The sequence below is a fragment of the Lontra canadensis genome, unplaced genomic scaffold, assembly GCF_010015895.1.
Source record: "Lontra canadensis isolate GAN:19392208 unplaced genomic scaffold, GSC_riverotter_1.0 scaffold107, whole genome shotgun sequence".
In the NCBI taxonomy this organism is placed as follows: Eukaryota; Metazoa; Chordata; class Mammalia; order Carnivora; family Mustelidae; genus Lontra; species Lontra canadensis.
Window position 1 is genome coordinate 5888993 of NW_022631101.1, and position 26649 is coordinate 5915641.

At 41.8% G+C, this 26649-nt stretch overlaps 1 protein-coding gene and 1 long non-coding RNA gene across 2 annotated transcripts; one reads left to right on the forward strand and one right to left on the reverse strand.

The window, feature by feature from the left end:
- Positions 1-1704: 1704 nt before the first annotated feature.
- Positions 1705-21762, reverse strand: LOC116856136 (zinc finger protein 577-like). Its single transcript, XM_032839413.1, has 8 exons — positions 21616-21762; positions 15381-15486; positions 15219-15291; positions 13338-13538; positions 10823-10949; positions 10460-10555; positions 3505-4692; positions 1705-2574 (listed from the first exon to the last, which is right to left on the reverse strand). Exons 4-8 carry the CDS (start codon positions 13350-13352, stop codon positions 2456-2458), a joined length of 1545 nt encoding a protein of 514 aa, XP_032695304.1. The 5' UTR covers positions 13353-13538; positions 15219-15291; positions 15381-15486; positions 21616-21762; the 3' UTR covers positions 1705-2455.
- A 126-nt stretch (positions 21763-21888) lies between these two features.
- Positions 21889-23742, forward strand: LOC116856160. The gene is made up of 3 exons (XR_004380483.1): positions 21889-21924; positions 22062-22197; positions 23503-23742. It is a non-coding gene; the product is annotated as an uncharacterized LOC116856160 (long non-coding RNA).
- The last annotated feature ends 2907 nt before the right edge of the window (positions 23743-26649 follow it).

Consider the following 26649-nt stretch of genomic DNA (forward strand, 5'->3'; position numbering starts at 1 on the left):
CCTAATATGGGCTCTACCTAGCCCCCCAGAGCAGGCGGAATGAGGGCAAATGCCTCCCACACAACAAGAGCTCTCTAGAGCCATCTCTTGCTGCAGCCACACAGCAGGAAAGACCTACCAAGATCTGACCTTTTCCAAGCTGAGCCACGGGATGAACTTGGAATCGACCCAAAGAAAACCAATTCCCTCACATGCTGCATATAGAAGCCCCAGTCACCGTTAATAGGGTCTGACAGGCACCCTCTTTAATAGCTACTTGAACCCAGGCAGAATTCTCATGTGAAGAAAAACAAAGGCAGATGGACTGTATGTCCCAGAACCCCTGTGGCAGCCAGTCAAGAAGGTACTAGGTACTAACTAGGAAGACAATATATCCCAAACTGCACCTTCCAGAAAACTGTGCCTCAGCACAGGTGCCTCAGGTCCCAGAAAAGCCAGAGGGACTAGAAAGAGACCAAACTACACTCCCCAACTTCAGCTGGGCTTGGGTCTCCTCCTCATGGGGTCTGGTCCTGATGGAAATCATCTCCTTCTGACCTCTTCCTGGAAGTTTGAACAACCTAGGGTTGGGGCTCCAGTCACTAGACTGGCCTCATCTACCCCTTTGCTCATGTGGAGAGAAATCCCACAGTAATTTTTATAATCCATTTACTACAACATTCTTAAGCAGACAGTATTTATAATAGCTGTTTTGATATCATTTTCTTTAATTCTGTCACCCAGGTCAATCCTGGGTCTCTACTGACTTTTCGTCATGTTGATAGGTCCTAATTTTGTTTTGTTTTTTGCATACCTGGGTAAGTTTTGACTAGATGCCAGACACTGTGATTTCCACATTGTTGGTTTTCTCAGTTGATGGACTGCTTTCTCTTCTTTAAATACTACTGGGTGTAGGTCTGGGAAGCAGTTAACTGCTTGGAGACAGTTTGGTTTTGTAGCAGCTTGCACCTATCCTTTGTCAGGAGGGCTCAGAGCAGCCATTACTCTAGAGCCTATCTGAGTGACCCACTGACACATTATTTTTCTGAAGTTCTGCTGTGACTTTCCAAATACTGGGAGGGGTTTCCATTCCAACTGGTGGAAACAAATTACTCCCAACCTGTGCAAGTTCCAAGGAGAGTTCTGCCAGTTCATTCCAGTGGTTCTTCCTCCAGCCCAGGGAGCTTCCTCACACATACGTGCTGATTACAACTTCAAATCATGTGGGGGAATGGGTTCGCTTTGGGTGCAGCTCTCTCCTCTCCTCTAACCTGCACCATAAATCTGAGCCACCTTGAATTCTCCAAACTCTAAACTCTGCCTCAGTTCGGAGAAACGGCCAGGATCTGATGAGATTCCCCCTCCCTATGCTACAGAATGGAAACTCTGTCCAGGCTGGGGTAGTCATAAGACTCCCTTCATTTGTTTCCTTTCTTTCAAGTTAGCTGTGCTGATCTCCCTATTACCCTATGTCTGAAGACAGGCCATTCATATATTTTGTTACTTACTGAGTGAATAAAATTAAACATTTCGTGTTAAACAAAAAAGGTTGTTGGAATTAGCTGTGAAGAAGTCTGTTACTTAGGTGCATTATGGAATATGCATTCTACACTCAGAACAGGAGGTTGATTTATACAATTTCAGAATACATACGAATACATTTGGCAGCATTCACAGCACATAAATCTCACATTCCTTTAGAGCATTTATGAGTTCTTTTCCAGTACTGATCGTTTTATTTATATATCTTAATAGTATTCCTTGCTGTCACATCTAATGACACAGGTGTAAGAGTCCCTGATTGTAGAAAAAAAGTTACTGTATTTGGACCGTAATTATCAAAGATAATTACTTCTCTGTGAACACGCTTCTCTAGGTTTATTTAATGGCTAGGTAGGAATATCCTATAGTATGAATACTCTGACATCTGATGTTTTTGTGGTGGACAGAATGGACTCCCAAAGATGTTCATGTCCTAATCTCCAGACCCTGTAAGTATGTTACATTATGTGGCAAAAGGCATTTAAAGTAAAAGATGCAATTGGGTATTTTAGGGCCATGTGAATTGTTTCTAGAACTTCACAGGCTCATAGAGAGGAATTGTGCCTCAGGACAAATCATATCCAGACCCTCAACCAATTCTTGATTTAGCGCGTTTAAACTCAAGATTTAGATGGAATTTTAGACTTTGAGTTGGTACTGTAATAGGATGAGACTTCTGGAGGTGCTGAGAGAGACTGAATGTAATTTCCATGTGGTATGGACACAAATAATTGGGTGCCAGAGGGTGGTCTGAAGGAGGCAGAATAATGGCCCCCAAAGATGTCTACATCCTAACCTCCAGGACTTGTATGTCACAGTATAAGGCAAGGGGAATCAAGGTAGTAGGTGGAGTTACAGTTGCTAATTAGCTGATTTTAAGAGAGGGAGGTTATCCTAGATTGCCTGGGTGGGCCCAGTGTAGTCACCCAGGTCCTTAAATGTAGGAGAGGGAGGCAAGAGTCAGTGTCAGAGTGATGGAAGAGTTGACCAGCCACTGCTGGCTTGGAAGGTGGAAGAGGTCTGCAAACCATAAATTCAGGCAAATTCTAGCAGCTGGAATGACAAAGAAAAACCGGTTCTCCCTGGAGCCTCCAAAAAGAAATGTAGCCCTGTCAACCCCTTGTCCAGCAAGACGCATTTCAGATTCTAGACCTCCAGAGCTGTAAGATAATACTGTGTTGTTTTAAGCCACCAAATGCATGGTAATTTGTTACAACAGCCGTAAGAGACTAATAAAGTTGTAGCTCCATATTCATCACATTCACAGGTTTTTGCTACCTAACACAGGATTTCATTTATCAGAGAAGTCTTTTCCAGATTCCCAAGATTCAAAATTGTGACACATTCGTTAGTTTGGCAATAGAATCCCCAGCTTAGAATTTCCATCTTTTATTGTGTTCAGGGGTTTCTCCTTCCTATGAGTTCTTCCACATTTTACTGAAAACGTTGCCCATATTCGGTGTCTCTAGAGGTGTTTCTACACTTCTCTGATGGGATGAGGTAGAACTTATCACTGAAAACATCATCACATTCTTTCCTAATGTTCTGGTCCTGTGGGAATTCTTTGATACCAATGGAGGTATCACCTCCAGGAAAAGGTTTTCTCACATTATCTGCATTGCTGCCCAGTGAAATTTCACAGAAATTTAATAAGTCTGAATTCTCACAGACTTATCCTCTATACCACCTCTATACCTCTATACCACCACTGCATCCCATAGCATTTGTGTCCAAAATGAACTCTGACATATGTCGAGGATTCTTGCTACAGGCTTTTCTGATATCAGATATATTCTGGAACCAGCGATTTTCTTTCCTACACAATGTCTATAACATATAAGACATAATTTATCAAAGAAGGTGTCACATTCACTGCATTTGCAAGACTTATTCCCTGTGGAAACTCCCGATTACCTACTGAGGCCTGACTTCCTAGAAAAGTCTGTTCCACAAACACTACATTTCTGCCCCCGAGGAACTCATGGAGGTTTAACGAGGGCTGAGTTCCCAAAGAAGGTATTTCCATAGGCACTGTGTTCATGTTGTTTTGCTCCTGTGCAAGTTCACTCATGTACAAAGAGCTAGGACTCCCCAAGGAAGGTTTCTCCACCTTCAGTGAATTTATAGCTTTCTCTCTTGTGTGAGTTTTCTTATGTTTAATGAGGACCGACACATGGGCAAAGGCTTTGTCACATTCGCTGCACTCATACGGTCTCTCTCCGGTATGAGTTCGCTGATGCTGAATGAGCTTTGACTTGCTCCTGAAGGCTTTTACACACTCATTGCATCCATAAGGTTTCTCTCCCGTGTGAATTCTCTGATGCTTGGTCAGGTCCGACTTGAAAAAGAAATTTCTTCCACATTCACTGCATTTATAAGGCTTTTCTCCCGTGTGAAGCCTCTGATGTGCAATGAGGTATGCCTTCTGGGAGAAGGCTTTCCCACACACACTGCATCCGTAGAGTTTCTCTCCAGTGTGAGATCGCTGATGTCTACTGAGCCGGCACTTCCGGCTGAAGGCTTTGCCACATTCACTGCACCCATAGGGTTTCTCTCCTGTATGAGTTCTCTGATGTACCATGAGCTGCGACTTTCTGGAGAAGGCTTTTCCACATTCATTACATTCGTGGGGTTTCTCTCCAGTATGAGTCCTCTGGTGTTCAGTGAGCTGAATCTTCCTCATGAATGTTTTCCCACATTCATTGCATCCGTGCGGCTTCTCTCCTCTTTCAGTTCTCTGATGCCTAATGAGCTGTGTCTTCCTGGAGAAGGCTTTCCCACACTTACTGCATTCATGTGCTTTTTCTTCTGTATAAGTTTTTTGATGTTCATTGAACTGTGATCTAGTGCCACTGGGTTTCACCCATCCATGGCATTTAAGTCCACTAAGAGTCGTATCCTGCTGGATGTAGACTGATGATTTCCCACATCCACTAAACTCATCAGAGTCCTCTCCTGCATATCTTCTATTCTGAATAACAAAACCCAAATGTGGTTTCAAACTTTTACAATGTGAGCCAAACTTATTGTGTCTTTGTGTTAAAGGAACAAGACTTTCACATAAATCGGAATTATTCCCAAGTGCATAACTTTGCTGATCTCTTTCCAAGGTTTTACTCTCGTTTTGGTTTTCTGGGTGCCAGTGCATATGGTCAATCTCCCATATTTCTTCTAGGAAAAAGAACAATAAAAACATCCATGATAATTTTAAGGGGGAAAAATGTAAAAAAAAAAAAAAAAAAGTGCCATGGCTTGGGCTAGCTCTTTATAAGATCCCTGTCTAAGAGAAATGTGCCCTATGTTCTATGAAAAAAGATGGTATTTTAAAACTGCAAAAGGAAGAACAGCTACTTTAAAAAGAACAATGGATAGCCTACAATGAATAAATATAACTTGGGATTCTTCTTTCCAAATAGGACCTTGAAAAATGGAGACAAAAGTAAAAACAGAACCACACTATGATTGGAATAAAACAAAAGAAGACGAAGGGGATGGATCCATTCACCCGACAAATACTGAATGTGCTGGTGTTTGGGAATATATTACAATATGATATTTAAACATCAGAATAAGGGGCGCCTGCATGGCTCAGTTGGTTAAGCGCCTCCTTCAGCTCAGGTCATGATCCTAGGGTCCTGGGATCAAGTCCCGCATCGGGCTCTCTGCTCAGCAGGGAGCCTGCTTCCCGCCCACTCTCTCTCTGCCCGCCTCTCTGCCTACTTGTTCCAAGAAGGAACAGCCAATGCAAAAACCCAGAGGCAAAAAAACTCAGGCATGATCAAGAAATACAAGAGAGGCTGGTGTGCCTGGACTATCCTGAGCTTAAGTGAAGTGGAAATAGTTACGTTTGAAAAGGGAGGAAGAATTGAGAAGATATAGATGATGTAGTAAGACTTTGTTATAAATTAGATTTTATGCTAAGAGCAATGGCCATAAACTACTGAACATTTTTTGGAAGGAACACAACCCACTTTGAATTGGTATTTCTCAATATATCCAAATATGGCTGTTGTATGAAGAATAAACCGGAGGGATGAAGACGTTGAGAGAATACACAGGAGGCTACCACAGAGTTCAGGCAAGAGGTAACAGCAGCTTCAGCATGTCTGACCACCATAGAGATGGAGAAATGTACAAGAACAAGGACACAGTACAGAGAAGGGAAAGACAGTGATAGGAGGAAAGATAAGCCTCACTATAAGAATGAATGCAGAGGAAGAAAAGGGAATCATCTAGGATAGCTTCTCAGTATGTGGTTTACACATCTGGATAGCTGCTGGTGGCATTTAATAAGGTGAAGAAGATTAGGGAGAGAGGTTTGGCATTTGTGGAGAATCAAGTCCTCCATTTTGAGGGATATATCAGGTCTGAGATAATATACACATTCAAGAACAAATATGATGTTTCCAGTTAGATCTATGAGTGTGGAGAAAGCTCTAGACTTCAGATACCACTTTTTTAAGTGGGCATGGAGCTCAGTGCAGGGCTTAAACTCACAGCCCTGAGATCCAGAGCCAGACACTTAACCAACCAAGCCACCCAGGCGCCCCTTCAGATAATAATTTTAAGTCATGAGTACATAAACAGTACTTAAATATTTGGACTACAAAGAACCAGATGAGATAATACAGCAAGAATGACGAGAGAAAGAAGACCCAGGAAAAGAATTTCATGGATTCCAAGTCTTAAGAGTTTTGGGAGAGGCATCTGAAAATAAATCCAGAGACATCAAACAAATACTGATCAAACATATAAACAATGTGGGTTTTCAAAAGAAAGGGGTAGAATTGGAAAATCAGAATGCAGGACCTAAAGCATCTCATCCCAAGACTACTGAGGTAAAATATTCAACAACTGCCTTGTTACTAAACCTTTCCCCTTTCATTCCACCTGCACACCAAAACTAAACTTACATAAAACACCAATCACCTATTAAGAGTAATACTGTATTCAATACTTCAATAGCTTACGTAAAAATGATACAACCTCACTCAGTCCAATATATTGACACATATATATCCACCTAGAATTTAAAAATAGGTCCTCTAGGGCACTAGAGTAGCTCAGTCAGTTAGGTATCCAACTCCTGATTTTGGCTCAGGTCATAATATCAGGGTCGTAAGAACGAGCCCCGCAACTGGATGCATGCTCAACGTGGACACTGCTTAAGATTCTCTCTCCCTCCCTGCCTCCTCATCCTGCTCATGCGCATGCACATTCTTTCTCTAAAAAGCAAAAAAAAAGGTCCTTGGACCATCTGCCCTTGTCCCAGAGAAGAGTACAGTTGTACTGACTGGTGGAAACATGACCACTTAGTTTAGTCATACTAAAACTGTGTACTATGCTGTTCAATAACATTTTCTACAATCTTGGGAATGTTCTGTATCTGTGTTTTCTAATATGGTACCCACTAGCCATGTGTGGCACTGAGAATTTGAATGTGGCTGACCAGAGTGGCAGCGAAACTGAATTTGTAATTTTACTTAATGTTAATTAAATTTATATAGCCATATGTGGCCAGTGGCCAACACAATGGACAGCGCAGATATAGGTCATTTATATCCATATAAACCACATCTATATTTGCCATTATAATCTACTTGACATACTCATCCCCAAATTTTCTTTTTTCAACTAATGCCACATTCTTTCTCAATCTGTTCCTACATCATCTCTGTCATCCACCAATTAAGAGATGCATTCCCCATCCAGGAACAAAACATCAACCTGCCTTATCTACCATTTTTCCTAGAACTCTAAGCTGTAACATTCTATGTTTCAATGCTACTACCCAGTTACCAAGCAAGACTCGAGCAAGCTATCAAGCAAGACTATCTATAAAATAGCTTTACAAAGTTAAAACAGAACCAAATTCACACTTTTTTTTTTTTTAAAGATTATTTATTTATTTATTTGACAGAGAAAGACACAGAGCAAGAGGGAACAGAATCAGGGGGAGTGGGAGAAGGAGAAGCAGACTTCCCGCTGAGCAGGAAGCCCAATGTGGGGCTCGATCCCAGGACCCCAGGACCATGACCTGAACCAAAGGCAGCTGCTTAATGACTGAGCCACCCAGGTGCCCCAAATTCACACTTTCTAAGCCAATTATTAATATAAAATCCACAGGAATCACCCATTTCCTTTCAATCTATTAAAAATCTCCCACATTGCCTTCCCCATTTCCATCTCCAAAATCTTTTTACTGATTCATCATTTTGATTTGAAATGCAGCTATCTTTCTTACAGAACTTTTTTTTTTTTAAGATTTATTTATTTATTTATTTGACAGAGATCACAAGTAGGCAGAGAGGCAGGCAGAGAGAGAGAGGTAGGGAAGCAGGCCTCTGGCTGAGCAGAGAGCTCGATCCCAGGACCCCGGAATCATGACCCGAGCCGAAGGCAGAGGCCCAACCCTCTGAGCCACCCAGGCACCCCTTTACAGAACTTATTTTATAATTCTTCCAAAAAGTACTTTTTTCTTTCTGTAGCATTTTACCAAAGCTCAATTTTCTCTAATTTTGCAAAAACAGTGCCTATCTATGCCTCACAATCAAATGCTAAAAATTTTAGAATTTTAGGCACCTATGTCGACCCTTTGCAACTTGGACTTTGAAACTCGGAAGGTATTTCTGTCCTTCACTAGATCCAACTTTCACAGTGCAGTAGGGTGGCCGTTCTCCAAGACAGGGATCCAAGCATAGCTGGTCTAGCAAGCATATTTCCAACCTCATATGCTCAGGGCACTCCGTATATCTACTAGATTAGAAACCAAATCTCAAGAGACAAAGCCAGTGGTTTGAAAAAGTTCCCATGTAGTTTACGCACATCCCTGATTTAAAAACAAAATTTAAGAACAAAACAAAACAAGACCTACGTTCAAAACATGAGGAACAGATGCAAGTAATGGTGTCAGTGAATGATTGTGTAGTCTACACACAGGAAGGAAGAGGAAGACAGAGACCTTTTCTCTATATGGAAAAAGCAGCCTCATACCCACCAGTAAAACAATACAATAAAATGTGTGATCATGACTGAGTCAGTGTGGTGCAGACACAGTCCTCAGCTCAATGGACATTATATGACCTGTGGTATTCAATAAAATGTATCACTTCCTCCTCTTTGGAATAAGGTTGTCACTTGTTTCTGGGACATTTTCTGACCTTCCTCCTACCACAGCCCCAAAACTTCTCACTCTACTTCTCAGCCTCTAGATATATGTAGACCTCTTGTTGTTTTAACCAGTTCTCATTCATCCTGTTTTCTTATCACATTCCACTGTTTTAACGCCCCCTGCCCACCGAGGAATGCAGCCATACCATTAAAAGGGACTAACTGGACAAGTGAAAACAGCCAATGTTGTGCAACAACTGGTGCAGTGCAAAACTAAATGATCACAGCCTCCTCCGAGGTGGGAATGGAGAGTGTGCAGTTTTCAAAAGACTTTTCTTTTTTTTTTTTTTTTTAATTTTATTTATTTATTTGAGAGAGAGACAGTGAGAGAGAACATGAGTGAGGAGAAGGGCAGAGAGAGAAGCAGACTCCCCGTGGAGCTGGGAGCCCGATGCGGGACTCAATCCTGGGACTCCGGGATCATGACTGGGCCGAAGGCAGTTGTCCAACCAACTGAGCCACCCAGGCGTCCCCAAAAGACTTTTCAAAACAATAAAATCTAATAAACATAGTAGAGACTGTCAGAAATAATACAGAAAACTCAAGGCAACTCACAGTGACCAAGCACCTCAAGTGTACAGCAGCACAGCAGAACCTAAGTAAAATGAACTAGGAGTAAGAGGATTCACCAGGAGGAAAAATGATCTCCGGCTCCAACACTAAAGCTGAAGGAAAGAGGACTTCCCAGGATCATTATCCTGGGTGTCGGCAAAATACAGAATTAGAAGTCCGATCAGACTACAGAAGGGGAGATGTCAACCTGGGAATAACTGTCAGAGTACAGAGAGCTTAACTCTTCAAATATACTCGAATACACTCGATGGCAGTAGGAGGACTCTGTTTTGCATACAGGAAGGACATCAAAGGGCAGCTGTGCTGGTGGCTGGCAACATACAGGGGGTTACACTGCAGATTAGATGTTAGTAGAAGAGGGTAATTTGGGGCTTTCCAGCAAAGAACAGAGAGCTTAGGCCTTGAGAATGAATGAAACTTTTTTTTTTTTAAAGATTTTATTTATTTGACAGACAGAGATCACAAGTAGGCAGAGAGGCAGGCAGAGAGAAGAGGAAGCAGGCTCTCCACTGAGCAGAGAACCCAATGCGGGGCTCGATCCCAGGACCTTGGGATCATGACCTGAGCCAAAAGCAGAGGTTTTAACCCACTGAGCCACCCAGGCACCCCTGAATGAAACTTTTAATGTGAGAATCAAGCAAAACATTTAAAAAAAAAAAAAACACAAAAACCCAGAGCCTGGAAGTTGGGGAAGCAGAGGCTGATTAAGTAAACAAGGTGCCCTAAGAGACAAGGTACGCGTAGTTTTTAGATGAGCTCAGGTGAGGCGGGTTGTCAGGGAGGGATTTTAGCCCTTTCGAAAGAGGTGGGGATGGGCAGAAGATGAGAACTGTGCCAAATGCAAACCACCTATGAGGGAGCAAGTTGGTGAGGAACAGGAGGCAGGAACGCTGCAGAAAAGGAAAGGGAGAAGACCTGCACAAGCTGGGCAGGAGGGAACCAGGTACGAAATCTGGATCCTACAAGAGCCAAAACTGTAATGAGATCTACAAATGAGGAAAAAAAGGAAGACCTCATCCTTTAATAGCAGGCAAAGAACAGCCCAATAAATAAGATACAGGGAGTTGCTCAGATTTCTGTGTCACCAACTGGTATAAGAAAAGTTCTCCACACACTTCCAAAGTGTTGACCTTTCACTGGCCAACTGGAGTTTTATTGTCCTTTCTCCCCATTTTCTTGGTTTTCACTCACTCACCTGGACAGCTTTGACTTCGAGCTGCTCCCTCTACCGTCCATGGTGGTTCTCCTTGCAACGACTGGAAGAGTGAATCTGGTTTGCTGGCTTGATAACCTGTAAATGGGAACTCATTAAAAACGTGGCACCACGTATTGAAGCTTGGGGAATCTGTGAAAACTGGAGAAAGTCTGTATATCAGTTATACTTCAGTAAAGCAAAATTCTTCTTCTGGGGAAGGGAGAGCATATACGCTCTAGCGCCAAAAAGGAAAATAAGTCTATTCCCTACAGTGTGTTGGCCCAAACCAGGAGATATTTCAGAGACACTACCGATTTTATCAAATGAGGAAGAGAAGGCAATGGACTGTGATGTTGTCCTCACCCACTGACACCAGGTTCCTATAGTTCTCCAACATCACGTCCCGGTATAGGTCCTTCTGAGACGGAGCCAGTAACTGCCACTCCTCCCAGGAGAAGCCCACAGCCACATCCTCGAATGATAACGGTACCTGTAACAACAAATGCCAACACCATCTAAGGTGGGACAGACGGCGCAGGAAAGAGGGACAGGAACACATTCTAGTCATTTTCCCATGATAAGTTATGCCTGTGAGTATTTCACATACCGCAGGACCTTGTGTCTTAGTTCATTTGGGTTCCTGTAACAAAATACCAGAGACCGTGTAGCTTATAAGAACAGAAATTTGTTTCTCACAGTTGTGGAAGCTGGGAAGTCCCAGATCAAGGAGCCAGCATGGTCGCATTCTGGTGAGGGCCCACTCCCTGGTGCAAAGGCCCCACCTTTGCTTACACATCATCTTTGGGTTAAGATCCCAACATATGGATTTTGTGGGGACACAAACCTTCAGACACCACCACCACAGAATTCTATTAATTAATTCTTCTTAGCCTAAAAGAGTACTACAGTAATATTTGAAAAAAAATATTTGCAGAGACAAATCAATGTGGAGGAAGACTGTTCATTATTTATAACATGGAAAAACTATCCATAGCTACATGTCCATCAAAAACTGATGGGAGGGTGCCTGGGCGACTCAGTTGGTTAAATGTCCGACTCTTGATTTCAGCTTAGGTCATGATCTCCGGGTTGTGAGACACAGCCCTGTGTTCAGCTCCACACTGGGCATGGAGCCTGCTCAAGATTCTCTCTCCTTTTATCTCTGTCCCTCCCCACCATCTGCTTGCATTGTACGTGTGCTCTTTCTCCCTAAAAAATAAATTGGAAAACCTTAAAAAAAAAAAAGCAGTTGAGGATATACTGCAGTACCTCCATGCTGTAACATTACTACACAAACATTAAAATCAATTTGGTAAGGGGTGCCTGGCTGGCCCAGTTGGTGGAGCATGCGACTCTTGATCTTGCAATTACAAGTTCAAGGCCCATGTTATGTATAGAGATTACGTAAAAATAAAATCTTAAAAAAAAAACAATATGGTAGATGTAAACCTATTGATGCCAATGATTTTCAAGGCACTCTCTTAAATGAAAAACAGTCAAGTCCCCTATATATATATATATATATATATACATATATATATATATATATATACATACTATCACATGTCAATTATACAAAGAGATTGACTGGAGACCCAAACTATTAACATCTGTTACCTCTTGGGTTCGGGGTTGAGCAGGAAGAGGAGAAAGCGGATATTCTCTTTTGGTGTAAATACTTCTTTATGTTTGAATCTTTTACATGCAAATGTAGCCACGCATCATGTTAAGTAATTAAAAATACAAATGCCAGACCAGGAATAATTGACTCTGCCTTCATTCTCTAAACCTGTGGTTAAGAATGTATTAAGAATCTATAAGAATGTATAAAGAAGCATTGCCACTATCTGTACTCTGAGCTGTTATCAAAGAGTGGAACTTTCAGCTGTCTTCTGCCAAATGACAGAATTCTTTTTTTTTTTTTTTAAGATTTTATTTATTTATTTGACAGAGAGAGAGAGCAAGAGCGCGAGAGAGAGATCACAACTAGGCAGAGAGGCAGGCAGAGAGAGAAGTGGGGGGAAGCTGGCTCCCCACTGAGCAGAGAGCCCGATGCAGGCCTCGATCCCAGGACCCTGAGATCACCTGAGCTGAAGGCAGAGGCTTAACTCACTGAGCCACCCAGGCATCCAAATGGCAGAATTCTTCTTAATGGAGGATCACTCAAAGGTCAAGCAGCCCATTCATTCTATTAAATAACTTAGGCTTTATTCATGGGTAAAGTGTGGACTGCCAGAAGGTTCTACTGTCCAGGTGCACTGCTTTTGAAGAATGTTGTCCAATCAAGTGCAATCTTTCATTGCACTAAGGGCAATGAAATTATTTTCCCTGAAGAACTGCTTTGTTTTCTCCTCAAGGTCACTACACATCATGTAACTTTTCATGTTTTTCTTGTTATCACAGCTGCCAAAAATGAGACACAAATTCAAAGGTAAGGAAGCCCACAAGATCTTACACTTTTACCTCAGTTCCATCCTTAAGGGCTTTGTATGAATCCTGTGACCCATATATCTTGCTTCCTAACTTGCCCAGATTTTAAGATTATAGCCTAAACTTATTTTCTGACAGATCCTGATTTTTATCAACATACACTGTCTCATTTTATCAGACTGTGTTTTATTTAACATTTTTTAAAAGATTTTATTTACTTGTTCCACAGAGAGAGAGTACAAGCAAGGGAAGCAACAGGCAGAGGGAGAAGCAGGGTCCCCACTGGGGAAGGAGCTCGACGCAGGGCTGGATCCCAGGACTGGAATCATGACCCAAGCCAAAGGCAGACACTTAACAGACTGAGCCATCCAGGTGCCCCAGACTGTTTTAGAAGCTTCCACAAATCCACTAGGAAACATAGGACAAAAATAGGCAAAGTAAGCCTTACCCGGTCCTTGGTCATGTTCTCCTTTTCTGAAGAAAGGACTAGCCAACTGCAGGGTATACTGTCTTCTGTCTGCTCTGGGCCTGCCTGGAAGTTATGGTCAGATATCTCAGGTCAGGCTGCTGCCAGAAATGATGATCTCCCAAGACTGGGACCTCCACCTTCTTTCAATACTGAAAATATCTTATTCCTGTAGACTAGAATCTGTGGATTCAAGAGCAAATTCAACTGTAAGAAGATATACACCTGGGACCCCAGCTTTCTCTTGCCATGTAGACTTACTCTAACAAAAGGCTCCAACATGTCCTCTTTTTCAAAGATTTTATTTATTTATTTCAGAGAGAGAGAGATCACAAGTAGGCAGAGAGCCAAGCAGAGAGAGAGGGGGAAGCAGGCCCCCCGCTGAGCAGAGAGCCTGATGCGGGTCTATATCTCAGGACCCTCAGATCATGACCTGAGCCAAAGGCAGAGGCTTAACCCACTGAGCCACCGAGGTGCCCCTCCTCTGTCTCTTTTAACACCAGGAAAGCTTTCAGATCATGGGGCCATGCTCCATAGGAAGACATGGGATGGGTGAGAGGAATGCCCGCCCCTTTTGGGGGGGCAAAGTTGGACTAGAATGGATGTGAAAGACACGGGAAAAAAACCCAGCTGATGATCTTGTCTGTTGCCAAGTTCTCACACAGATCAATTTTAGGAAAGATAATGGGTACAAGCGGTGGCTCGGAAACTGCCTCAAAACCACCTGTGCCCACACATTCCTAAAATTTCTGTTTATTGCACTGGAGCAATTATCCCATTTGAAGACCAAGGTAGTATAAAAATCATGAGCATCGGGGCGCCTGGGTGGCTCAGTGGGTTAAGCCGCTGCCTTCGGCTCAGGTCATGATCTCAGGGTCGTGGGATCGAGTCCCGCATCAGGCTCTCTGCTCAGCGGGGAGCCTGCTTCCCTCCTCTCTCTCTGCCTGCCTCTCTGCCTACTTGTGATCTGTCTGTCAAATAAATAAATAAAATCTTTAAAAAAAAAAAATCATGAGCATCATCTTATTTAATCCTAAATACTACTCTATAACGTAACCATGATCTCCATTTTAAACATAAGTAAGCTGAGGCTTGATCAGGTGAAGTGTGTTGGCCATGTTAACATCCTCCCTAAGTAGCAATGTGGGAATCTGAATGCCCACCTGCCTCTCTCCATTATGACATATTCTTTTTCCAACAGCCTCAAAAAAAAAAAAAAAAAAAAAAAAAAAAAAATTTTTTTTTTTTTTTCTTTCTTGTGCACTTTAATCATTTTACTCCCTGGGGCACCTGGGTGGCTCAGTCAGTTAAGTGTCTGACTCTCAATTACAGCTCAGGTCATCTCAGTGTTCTGGGATGGAGCCCAGCATCGTCGGGCTCCCTGCTCAGGGGAGAGTCTGCTTCTCTCTCTCTGCTCCTCCCTCCGCTGTGTTCTCTCTCTCTCAAATAAACAAAATCTTAAAAAAGAAAAAAAAGAACTTTACTCCCTAGCACATGATATTATGGTGTGGCCATATGGTCATAGCTGCAAAAACAGAACCCCTGGAACCAGTTCTTGTATTTTCTATGCACACCCAGCCAGCAACTTCCACACAAGCCGGAATGCAAAGGCAGAGCCATCCCTGCCTCAGCAGCAGCACGTCAGAGATCAGTCTCCCCAAGGGCCAAGCCCTGGAGCCATGCTAGAAACTCATACTCTGAGGACACCAACACCATGAAGTCAATCTGAATCTTGCTTCACCTTGGAAAGCAGCAAATTATTCTCAAAGACTCTCTTGCTCTCCTGAATCCTCCATACCCAGAGAGCTCATCTCTGACCCATTCTCTGACCAACTGCTGAACACAGTGAACAAGGATACCTACCACCCCCATGTCTAATCCGGACAATGCTTTGCCCCATCTTGGCCCTTCCGTCTAGTCTCCCTGCAGTGCCAGCCTAAAAAGAATGATATACAACTCAAATGCAGAACTCCACAGGGGCAGGAGGGGGGTAGAAGAGGGGGTTAGACATGAATGAATTTATACCTGAGATCTCCAGGATTGGTGATCAAGGACTCAACCAGTTCCCAGAAGCTGCTTGGCAGACTTTCCCTCATACTTAACAGATCAGAGCTGCATCAAATGTCCGTGCCTGCAACATAGCAATGAAACAAAAAATGGCAATGGAAATACCCTGATTGGTAGGACTAATCTGCATTTTATAGTGAACTGAGGTTAAGGTCAAGTTCCTAGATGGAGGGCTGTCTAAATAAAATAGGGATTTTTCTTAACAAAAGGGGCATGGATGTCAGGATGGCAGCCAACAGTAGCCAACAAAATAAATAAGTTAGAAAAGCCTAAAGCAATATTGAAAAAGTAGCTCATAAAATTCAGTATTCCTTTTGTTACAAACCTATAATAGCCTAGGAATGGAGTGGCTACTTCCTTGGACTCATTATGGTACAATGGGAAACAGGTATTTGGCGTTTGTCCCAGGTTTCTGGCACACAGCTCCTAAAATGCTTGGAATCTCTGGAGTGACAAGAGTAGCTTTGATATGCCAATGAGATTATTGGCGGCTGGGGGTCCACAGACATCTTCAGGATAGGGAGTGGTCCCCCAAAAGAGCAAGCATGATGAGAGGGTTAGAACTTTCAGCCTCACCCCCTGGAACTCTGCAAAGTGGATAGGAGCTGGAGACTGAGTTTTAATCAGCAGTCGGCTATATAATCATGCCTATATAATCAACAAAATCTCCTAAATTAGTTTGGAGAGCTTCAGTTGAACACTTTGAGGTGCCAAGAGGGTGGGGCCCCCCAACTCCATACAGACAGAAGTTCCTGTGCTCAGGACCCTTCTGGACCTCACCCTATGTACCTCTTCATCTGGCTGTTCATTTGTATCTCTTATAATAAACTGGTGAGTAAAGTAACAATATATATTCTATTTCTGTGTGCATTTAAGAAGTTTATGCAAATGGTTTTATACCTGATGTATCCTTTTACAAGAGTTTTTTTTTTTTTAAAGATTTTTTTTTTTATTTTTTTTTTATTTATTTGACAGAGATCACAAGTAGGCAGAGAAGCAGGCAGAGAGAGAGAGGAGGAAGCAGGATCCCCGCTGAGCAGAGATCCCGATGCGGGGCTCGATCCCAGGACCCTGAGATCATGCCCTGAGCCGAAGGCAGAGGCTTTAACCCACTGAGCCACCCAGGCGCCCCAACAAGAGTTTTTTTTTTTTAAGATTTTATTTATTTGACAGACAGAGATCACAAGTAGACAGAGAGAGAGGGAGAAGCAGGCTCCCCACTGAGCAGAGAGCCCAATGCAGGGCTCGATCCCAGGACCCTGAGATCATGACCTGAGCTGAAGGCAGAGCCCCAACCCACTGAGCCACCCAGGCGCTCCCTTTTACAAGAGGTTTACAGGATTTTATTTTGTTCTTGTTTTATCAGCAAGCTTTTTCTCCCAACACTATTGACTTCAAATGTGTGGGAGTTCGTCCCCACACCGGCCAATTCTCCCAACTCCCTGGACACCAACTGGGTGTCCTAAAATTCAACTCAGTGCTCGCTTCGGCAGCCCATATACTAAAATTCAACTCAGTTTCGACGCTAACTACCAGGAATTCATGCAGATCCCACAGCTTAAGGCTCAGTTTCCCAAGACCACATTTCAGATACCAGTCACAATTCCCATGTTGCCACTTGTACTTCTGAGCAGCTGGGTTTTAGGGGCACCTGGGTGGCTCAGTCAGTTGGGAATCTGACTCTTGATTTTGGCTCAGGTCATGATCTCAGGATTGTGAGATTGAGCCCCAAGTTGGCCTCTGCACTCAGCTGGGAGTCTGCTTGAGATTCTCTCTTTTCCTTTCTATATATAATTACTATCTGTTGGTATTATTATTTTTGGTATAACTGGCAAATATTAGTTTCAGGTGTACAATGTAACAATTCAGTATCCGTATACATTATGAAATGTTCACCGTGACATGTCTAGTTAACATTTGTCACCATATAGTTATAAAATTTCAAATATACAATATGGTATTATTAATTATAGTCACCACTCTGTACATTACATCCCTATGACTTATTTATTCTATAACTGGAAGTTTACATCTTTTGATCCCTTTCACCCATTGCACCACCCCCGCAGCACTAGCAACCACCAATCTATTCACTTTACCTATGAACTTGTTTTTTTCATTTTGTTCCATTTTTTTAAGATTCCCTATATAAAAAAAAAAAAAAAAGATTCCCTATATATAAGTGAGATCATACAGAATTTGTCTTTCTCTGATTTATTTCATGTAGCATAATGCACTCAAGGTCCACCCATGTTGCAAATGGCAAGGTTTCCCTTTTTCTTCTGGCTGAATAAAATTACTGTGTGTGTGTGTGCGCGTGTGTGTGTGTAAATGCCTGAGCCACCCAGGTGCCCCTCTAATATATGCATTTCTAATATGTGTCTAAATTCCCTCCACTGATTGCTTTAGTTGAATTCAACAAAAGTTGACATGTAGATGATAAAATGCAGTTCAAAACATTTCCACTATAATTTTTTTTGAATCATGGATTATATAGACATGTATGGTATGCTTACCAAAAAATGGGAGACTTTCTAGTTATCATTTTGGTATTGCTTTATAAATTTAATTCCACTGTATTCAGAGAGAGTATTCTATATGATTTCAATCCTTTGAAATTTGTTTAGACTGGCTTTATGGCTTACCATATGCTAAAGTTTTATAACTGTTTTATGTGCACTTGAGAAAACTCATTGTGGGGGAGTGTTTTACACTGGTCACGTTTATTAATCACGTTATTCTAATTGTTCAGGGGTTGGCAGTATAGTGGGCTGGTGACCTTTTTTGTAAATAACATTTTCCTGTAACACAGCCATACTCATTTGTTTACATATTCTCTAGGCTACTTTCATCTTACAATGGTGGAGTTGAGCAGGTGCAGGGTTATCTGGCCTGCAGAGCCTAAAACATTTTCTCTCTCATTGCTCTCTACAGAAACTTTGCCCACCACAGTTAAACTACAGCCTTCTAGCTTTTTGTCTCCTTATTCTCTGTTACTGAGTGAGATACGCTAAGAAACTCCCATTATGACTGGGCCTTTGTTATTTCTCGTTGTATCTAGTATACCCTACACTTCAGGAATTCTACTAAGTATATACCCAACAGAACTTTCATGCATCAAAATGCATGCACAAAAATGTTTCTATCAGCATTGTTTATAATAGATACAAGCCAGTAACAACCAAACGTCTAATCATAGCTACCATTTATTCAGACCATACTAGGTAGTGGAATGCATAAATAAATTGGGATATAATCACAATCACACCAAAGAATACCATACAGCAATGAGAAAAAATGAACTACTGCTATATCCAACAACTTAGATGAATTTCACAACAAAATAGTGAGCAAAAGAAGCCAGACACCAAAGGACATATACCCTATGATTCCATTTGTGTCAAGTTTTTTTTTTTTTTAAGATTTTATTTATTTGAGAGAGAGAGAGTGAGCACAAGCAGGGGGAGCAGCAGATGCAGAGGTAGAAGCAGGCTCCCCACTGTCCAGGGAGCCCAAAGATGATGGGCTCAATCCCAGGACCAAGATCATGAAAGCAAGAGCTGGACGATTAACCGACTGAAGCCACCCAGGCACCCCTCCATTTGTATAAAGTTAACAGCCAGGCAAATTTAACTTAACTTTTTAGGATAATAATTACCTCTGGAGAGAAGGGAGAAGATTATGATGAAATGGGGCTCCTAGGGTGCTACAATATCCTATTTTTCCATTTTAAGTGTTATACATGAAAAATACTCTTAAAGAAAAGTACAGATCAGTTCCACTTATAAATGTAGAATAAAAAAATTTTTAATTTTATTATGAAAAAGTTCAAGCCGAAGAAGAAGAAACAGTATAATAAAACCCTATGTACAAAGAAAGAGGAGGGGCACCTGGGTGGCTCAGACAGTTAAGCATCCAACTCCTGATTTTGCCTCAGGTCATAGTCTCAGGGTCAGGGTCTCAGGATCAGGGTCTTTGGATTGAGCCCTGCATCAGGCTCCTTGCTGGGTGTGGAGCCTGCTTGAGATTCTCTGTCCCTCTGCCCCTGCCCAAGTGTGCACTTTCAGGAAGGAAGGAAGGAAAGTATAATCAAACACCTCATATCCATTATGTGCCTTCAATAATTATCAACTCAAATCTAATTTTGTAAAAGGCGAAAGATTTATACGATCTGAAGAGAAACCAGAGCATCAAATCTAATTTTGTATTATCGGAGCGCCTGGGTGGCTCAGCTGGTTAAGTGCCTGCCTTTGGCTCACGTCATGAACCTAGGGTTCTGGGATCCAGTTCTGTATTGGGCTCCCAGATAAGTAGGAAACCTACTTCTCCCTCACCCACTCCCTCTGCTGGTGTTCCCGTTCTCGCTGTCTCTCTCTCTGTCAAATAAATAAAATTTAAAAATATAAATCAAAAAAAGTAATAATTTTGTATTATCTACACCACCACTCAGCTCCCTTCACCACTGATTATTCTGAAGAAATTCAAGACAGCTTTTTATTTCTGGATGCAAAAATATTAAATAAAATATCAGCAAATGGAACCCCACCACATATTAAAAAAACAAATCACTATGGACAAGTATGGTTTCTTCCAGGAATATAAGACACCAGGAAATCTAGTAATCTATAAATCAAATATTAAATAAAGAGAGAGAAAAAAATATAAATTTAAGTAATTTTAAAGTTATTTGAGGGGCTGCATTGTACAGCATGGTGATTACTATAAAGATTGTTTTATATAACTGAAAGCTAAAAGAGTGGATTTTAAATGTTTTCACCATATAAAAGAAATGGTAACTATGTGACATGATGCAAGTTTTACCTAACCTATGGTAGTAATTATTTTGCAATATACAAGTGTATTACATCAACACACTGTACACCTTAAACTTCCAGAATGTTGTATGTCAATTACATCTCAATAAAGCTGGGGGGGGAAATCTTTGAGAAAGAGAAACAAAAACTTGATAAATCATAGTTACCATTTATTCAGACTATACTAGGTGCCAGGCATTACACTTTGTACTTAAAGAACATTTGCTAGTTTGATCTTCATAACAACTCTATTAAGTATGATAGCTTTTTTCACAAATAAAATAACTGACTCAGATATTAACCTACCCAAGTCAGAGGCAGAAGCAGATTCTTCTTATTCCATAGTTCATACACTTGCCACCTGGCCAAAATTATTTGCAGAGAACAAAAATACTCAACTAGAAAATATTAAGGAATCAATGTATAAGCTAGTGGCAGTAACATTAATAGTAGACTGAGGGGACAAAATAAGTACATCTTTCAAATTTTTGCTTTTGTGCATTATATAAAACTAGATGAAACAAAAAAAAAAGAGGGGTGGGGTCATATGGGAAAAAAACCCCAAGATTTATGCTTATAACAGTATAAACTATCTAGGAATAAACATAAACATGTATGTCTAAAACACATGTGGAAAACCACCACCACAGCTGGTCAAGGAAACAAAACATTTGTGTTAAAGGAAATCCATCACATGTTCCTGAAAGTGTTGGACCTATACCCACATCAGTTTTACTCAAAAATAAAAGCATCTACGCGATAGAAGACAACTGCAATAGATAAAAACAAAACAAAACAAAACCGAAAACTTCCAAAGCGTTAGTAATATGGAAATAGCTGACGGGATATCAGAATCAAAATGTATAAAATATACCAGTACCTACACAACTCCTCCTACCATTAAAACTGAAATACACTAAAATTTAACAAGAGTTACTTGCCGGACTATTTAGGAGTTTGAGCACTACTTAGGAATCATTACATCGGTCGGATATAAAAATGAAAACACATTTTCTGCAAGAATATTCAGTAAACATGGGCGCAAGAGGCCAGAAACCCACTTTTTAAAAGCAAGGATGTGCTCAGCATCAACAACGGAACTCCCCAAACTCCGTCCCCAACACGGACACGACCCCCGCTTCCCCCCACCAGACACCCCAAGTTCTCGTCCCAGCACAGAACCTCACAAGCTCCCCCTCCCCAGGGATCGCCCAAGTGATCCTCCAACACAACCCGCTAGCGAGAATTCCCACTCGTTTCCCCCAACACCTACCCCCACGCGCTCCGGAACAAAAACAAACAAAACAAAAAAACAAAACAAAATCCCAAACCCAACGCGCTCTCCCTGGCCCCGAAACACTCCCAGAACCGAGACTGACCTGGCGATAACCTCGATCTTCACCGCTGGACACAGACCACCGTAGCACTTCTCCAAACACTTTCCCTCCGTGCCTACCGCCCCCGAGGCCCACCTCAGCGACTGACAGACCCTCAGAAGCACCGAGATGGCGGCCGACGAGGGCCAACGCGCGCTGTTCCCGAGATCCTGAATCTGGCCCTAGGCTCGGCCTCCGTGACGTCATACTGCAGCGCCGACTCCAGGCTGTTTGCAGAGAGCGGCGGTTTCGCCAGAGTTCCCGGAGGCGGCCGTGTTTCGCTTTGCCCCATTCTCGGAAAGGCTCTAGACGGTGAGAAGCTATTGAAAACGCTTTATTTCCAGACCACTTTTAGCCTTTGGGCGCCGAATTTTTGTAACATTCACCGGGGGCGGTGCATATACAGCTTAGCTCCTGAGAAACTCAGGCCTGCCCACGTCTCTCCTCAGGACCCGCCGAGATGGTCGCGGGCTTTAAGGCGCTTTCAGTTAAAGGACCGGGAGAAGCTAAGTGCGCGCGGCCCGCGTAGAAGTGCACAGGGGAGGGAGTTCGAGCCGAGCCAGAGCGACAGTTGGAGGGGAACGGGTTAGTATCCTGGGAATGCTGGCTGGAGGGGGCTTTGTGGAGAAAGCGGCATTTGCGGCCGGGCTAGGTTTCAGAGAACCGCGGGAAAAGGCATTGGTCAGAGTGGGCAGACGGGGTTAGAAGGCTCTTGGTATGATTCGTGTGGGTGAAAACAGGGCACAGGGTTGATGGGGGTCAACAGGCGGCAGAGCTCATAGAGAAGCCGGGCTCTCCCAGGGTGGCGGGAGTCAAAGATGCGGCTTTTCTCTAACGATGAAAAGTACCTTGAATCAAAAGCTCTGAGGGGTCCCCGGCTGGCTCAGTCGTAGAGCGTGTGACTCTTGATCTTGGGGTGACTGGGGGGGGGTAGATTGCACTTAAATTTTTAAATCTTAAAAAAAATAATAATAAAACCCCTCCGAGTAAAGGAAGTGGTTCTCTTCAATATCGCAGCCCAACTAATTAAACTGATGAGGTTCCAGTGCGGAACTCCGTCCCCACAGCTACACAACCAGGCTGAGAGCGCCTTCTAATTAAAGGGCTTATTCATTCATCCGGATGTTTATAAGATGCCTACTATGTGGCAAACGCTGTTCCGCATGCTAGGGTTACAAAAATTGTAAATGCAGGCAAAAATACCCTTGGTGGAGCTTTACATTCTGCAGAATGTAAAATTGCAGGTTTGAATGTCAAGTTTCAAGAGTGTTAGGATTCCCACCTACAACGTGACCTACAATGCCTGGCAGCCTGACATAACCGAAGATAAGTAACCAAAGATGATTATTCTTAAGTCTTAAGATCTAATGGAATTTGCTTTACTAGGTTTTGAGTTTTTGAGGGACCCCTACCCCTTTCTTCCTCCTAATTTCTCTCTTGGAACGGGAGCGTCTGTGCTACACCTGTCCTACCATTGTATTTTCTAAATGAGTAACTTCTCTAATTTTACATGTTCACAGCTAGAGAGAAATTTTGCCTCAGGGTAAATTGCACCTGAAGTCTCAACCATATATGACTTAGATGAGACTTGGACTGTGTAGACTTTAGAGTTGATGCTGGAATGAGTTAAGACTTTGAGGGTTGTTGGAATGGAATGTATTTTGTATGCAAAAAGGTCAAGAATTGGGGGGGTGGGGTGGAATATTATGGACTGAATGTTTGTGTCTCCTCAGATTCACATGTAGAACACCCTAACACCCCGCTATATTTGGAGGTGGGACTTTGGAGGAAGTAATTAAAGTTAAATGAGATCCTAAGTGTGGGGCTCTGATCCCCGTGAGTTCAGTGTCCTTATTGGAAGAGACACCAGAGAGTTCTTTCTTTGTGCAGACAAACTGCAGAAATGCCTTGCGAGGACATGGTGAGAAGGCAGCCAGATGTCTGCAAGCCAGGAAGAGTACTGACCAGAAATCAAATCCGCTGGAAACTTGATTGTGGACTTCTAGCCTCTGGAACTGTGAGAAAATGAATTTCTTTTGTTTCAAACACCCACTCTAGTATTTTTTATGACAGCCAAAGCAGTCTAGTACTGCGGTGAATTACATCGCTTAAAAAATTTGCATTCTTTTGGTAAAAAGAATGAATATATATATATATATATATAATATAAATTTATTTATATATATTTATTATATAAAAAGAATCTTGGGGGCGCCTGGGTGGCTCAGTGGGTTGGAGCCTCTGCCTTTGGCTCGGGTCATGATCTCAGGGTCCTGGGATCAGGCCCCACATGGGGCTGTCTGCTCGGCGGGGAGCCTGCTTCCCTTCCTCTCTGCCTGCCCCTCTGCCTACTTGTGATCTCTATCAAATAAATAAATAAATAATTAAAAAAAAATTTAACAATATGGGCTGTCCATGAATTACTTCTGGCTTTAATGTTCGAGCTCAGTTAGAATGGCTCTACAGTTTGCTTGGTTGGTTGACTGAAACTGGACTAAAAAAGGTGGCCTGCACTGAAGTTTAAATGCCAGAAAATTCTTTATATTTTGTAAAGATTCCAAAAGTATATGGAGTTAGGGATGTTAATATGTAATTATCATGTAAAGCCAGTTTACCCGTCCACTAAAAATAAATCCTGCGAGCATCCAGAAGATAATTTCTTCAAAGAAGCTGATTTGGCTATAGAAAATTGGTATATAAGATTCTGGTACTATACATGAGAAGGTATAATAATTTGAAGATACACCGATAAATGAATGATGCATGCTATAAACTCTAAAGGAACCACTTAAATGATAAAGTTACACCTAAAAAGCCAACGATGGAGATAATCATAAAACATAGTTGCTCCAGGGCCACCTGGGTGGTTCAGTCAGTTGAGCCTCTGACTCTCGATTTCAGCTCAAGTCATGTTTTCAGGATCCTGGGATCAAGCCCTGTGTTGGGCTCCCCACTCAGTTGGGAGTTTGTCTCACTCTCCCCACCGCCCCTGAAATTAAAAAAAAAAAAAAAAAGTTACTCCAAAAGGAGGTAGAAAATGACAAAAAGGGGAGCAAAACCAGCTGGGATAAATAACACCACTTTAATTATGAATGATCTAAATACCTCAGTAAAAAGAGATCATCAATTAGATAAAATAGGTCCAACTACATGCTGCCTACGAGAAACTATTTTTTAAAGATTTTATTTGACAGCACAAGCAGGGGGAGCAGCAGACAAGAGGAAGAGGGAGGGGGAAAAGTAGGCTCCCCACTGAGCAAGGAGCCCAATGCGGGCCTCAGTCCCAGGACCGTAGGATCAGGACCTGAGCAGAAGGCAGATGCTTAACTGACTGAGCCATACAGGCACCGCTAGAAACTCACTTTAAATATTAGGTTAAAAGTAAACCATGTTGGGGCACCTGCCTGGCTCAGTTGGGGTTGTGAGTTCAAGCTCCACGTTGAATGTACATATTACTTTAAAAACTGTTTAAAAATTAAGCCATATTAGAGATATGAAAGCTATAAAAAGATAGGCCCAATCCAAGTTGCTAGAGATAAAAACTACAACTTCTGAGATAAAACATACTTTGATGGGATTAATAGCAGATTAGATGTTGTATAAGAAAAAAATCAGTGAACTTTAAAAGACAGCAATAGAAACTTTCCAAAATGAAAAATAGGTTGGGGTGGGTGAGGAGTCTAAAACCTAGGAACGGTATTTTAACCTACTTGTGTTTGTAAAAGGAAAGGTCCGTGAATTTAATGACAAGACAAAAGAAACTCAAGTACAAATTCAACTACAAAGAGAACAGAAGCTTTTATTAAAAAGAGAAAAAATGCTTAGAGAACCTGAACTTACACAAAAGAGAAAAACCTCGAGTTCTTGGCCAGGGGGCGGTAAGAGGTATCATTGTGAGGAATGCCTAGTGAAACTGCTAACTGCTCTCCACTCTCTGATCAAGATAGTGAATAAACATCAATATTCTGGGAGGGCTTATAAAATATGAAGTAAAACATATCTTATAAACCCAATACATTCTTATTAACATATTAATCATACCTCTATGTTTTTGATGTGATAGAATACAGCTATAACTATACAGTTACAATGTCCTTGTTTGCTCAGTCTAGCATATATGTCAGTTTTAGTCACTTCTCATTGGTTTCTTTCAACACTGATCATATTTTCCTGCCTGATAAGTTTTGGTTGGATGACAGACACTGTCAACTTTATCATGTGGGAGTGAGGAGAGCCAGGGAGATCAGGATATTTTTGCCCTCCGGGATTCTTAAAGCTTGTTTTGGGATACATTGAGGTTACTTGCAGTTTGGCTCTCTCTGGCTCTGTTTAATTATTGAGTTAGTTAATTTTTTCCTGGCCCTGTTTTAAATCTTAGTTAAGACCAGATTGCTTATTGAATGAGATTCAATTAATATTTCAATTTAATATTAATTAAATATTCAATATTTATCAAGTGCCTACTCTGTATTGCATATTCTTCTAGACATCTTGTATATAGCGGTTAACAAGTTTCCTACCCTCAGGAAGCTTAGTCTAACTTTTACAGTGTATAACTCACATTCAAGACCTTATACTTGAGCGTAAACATGTAGAGTTATTGTAATATGCTTTATATTGAAATTGATACAATATAAACATTATGTTTATACACGACCCAAAGTCTTTATATTCCATATCAAAATCTTTAAAACAATTAAGATGTTCTCTCCAAGTGATTCTAGTAGGGCTTACGTCATTGATTTAAAAAAAAAAAAATCACCTAGGGGCACCTGGGTGGCTCATTGGGTTAAGCCTCTGCCTTCAGCTCAGATCATGATCTCAGGGTCCTGGGATCGAGCCCTACATCGGGCTCTCTGCTCAGCAGGAAGACTGTTTCCCCCCCTCTCTCTGCCTGCCTCTCTGCCTACTTGTGATCTTTGTCTGTCAAATAAATAAAATCTTAAAAAAAAAAATCACCTGTCTAACTGCCATTAAAATACCTCACCTACTGAGAGGCCTCTACTTTAGTTTCCCCCTGACACCATATATATATAT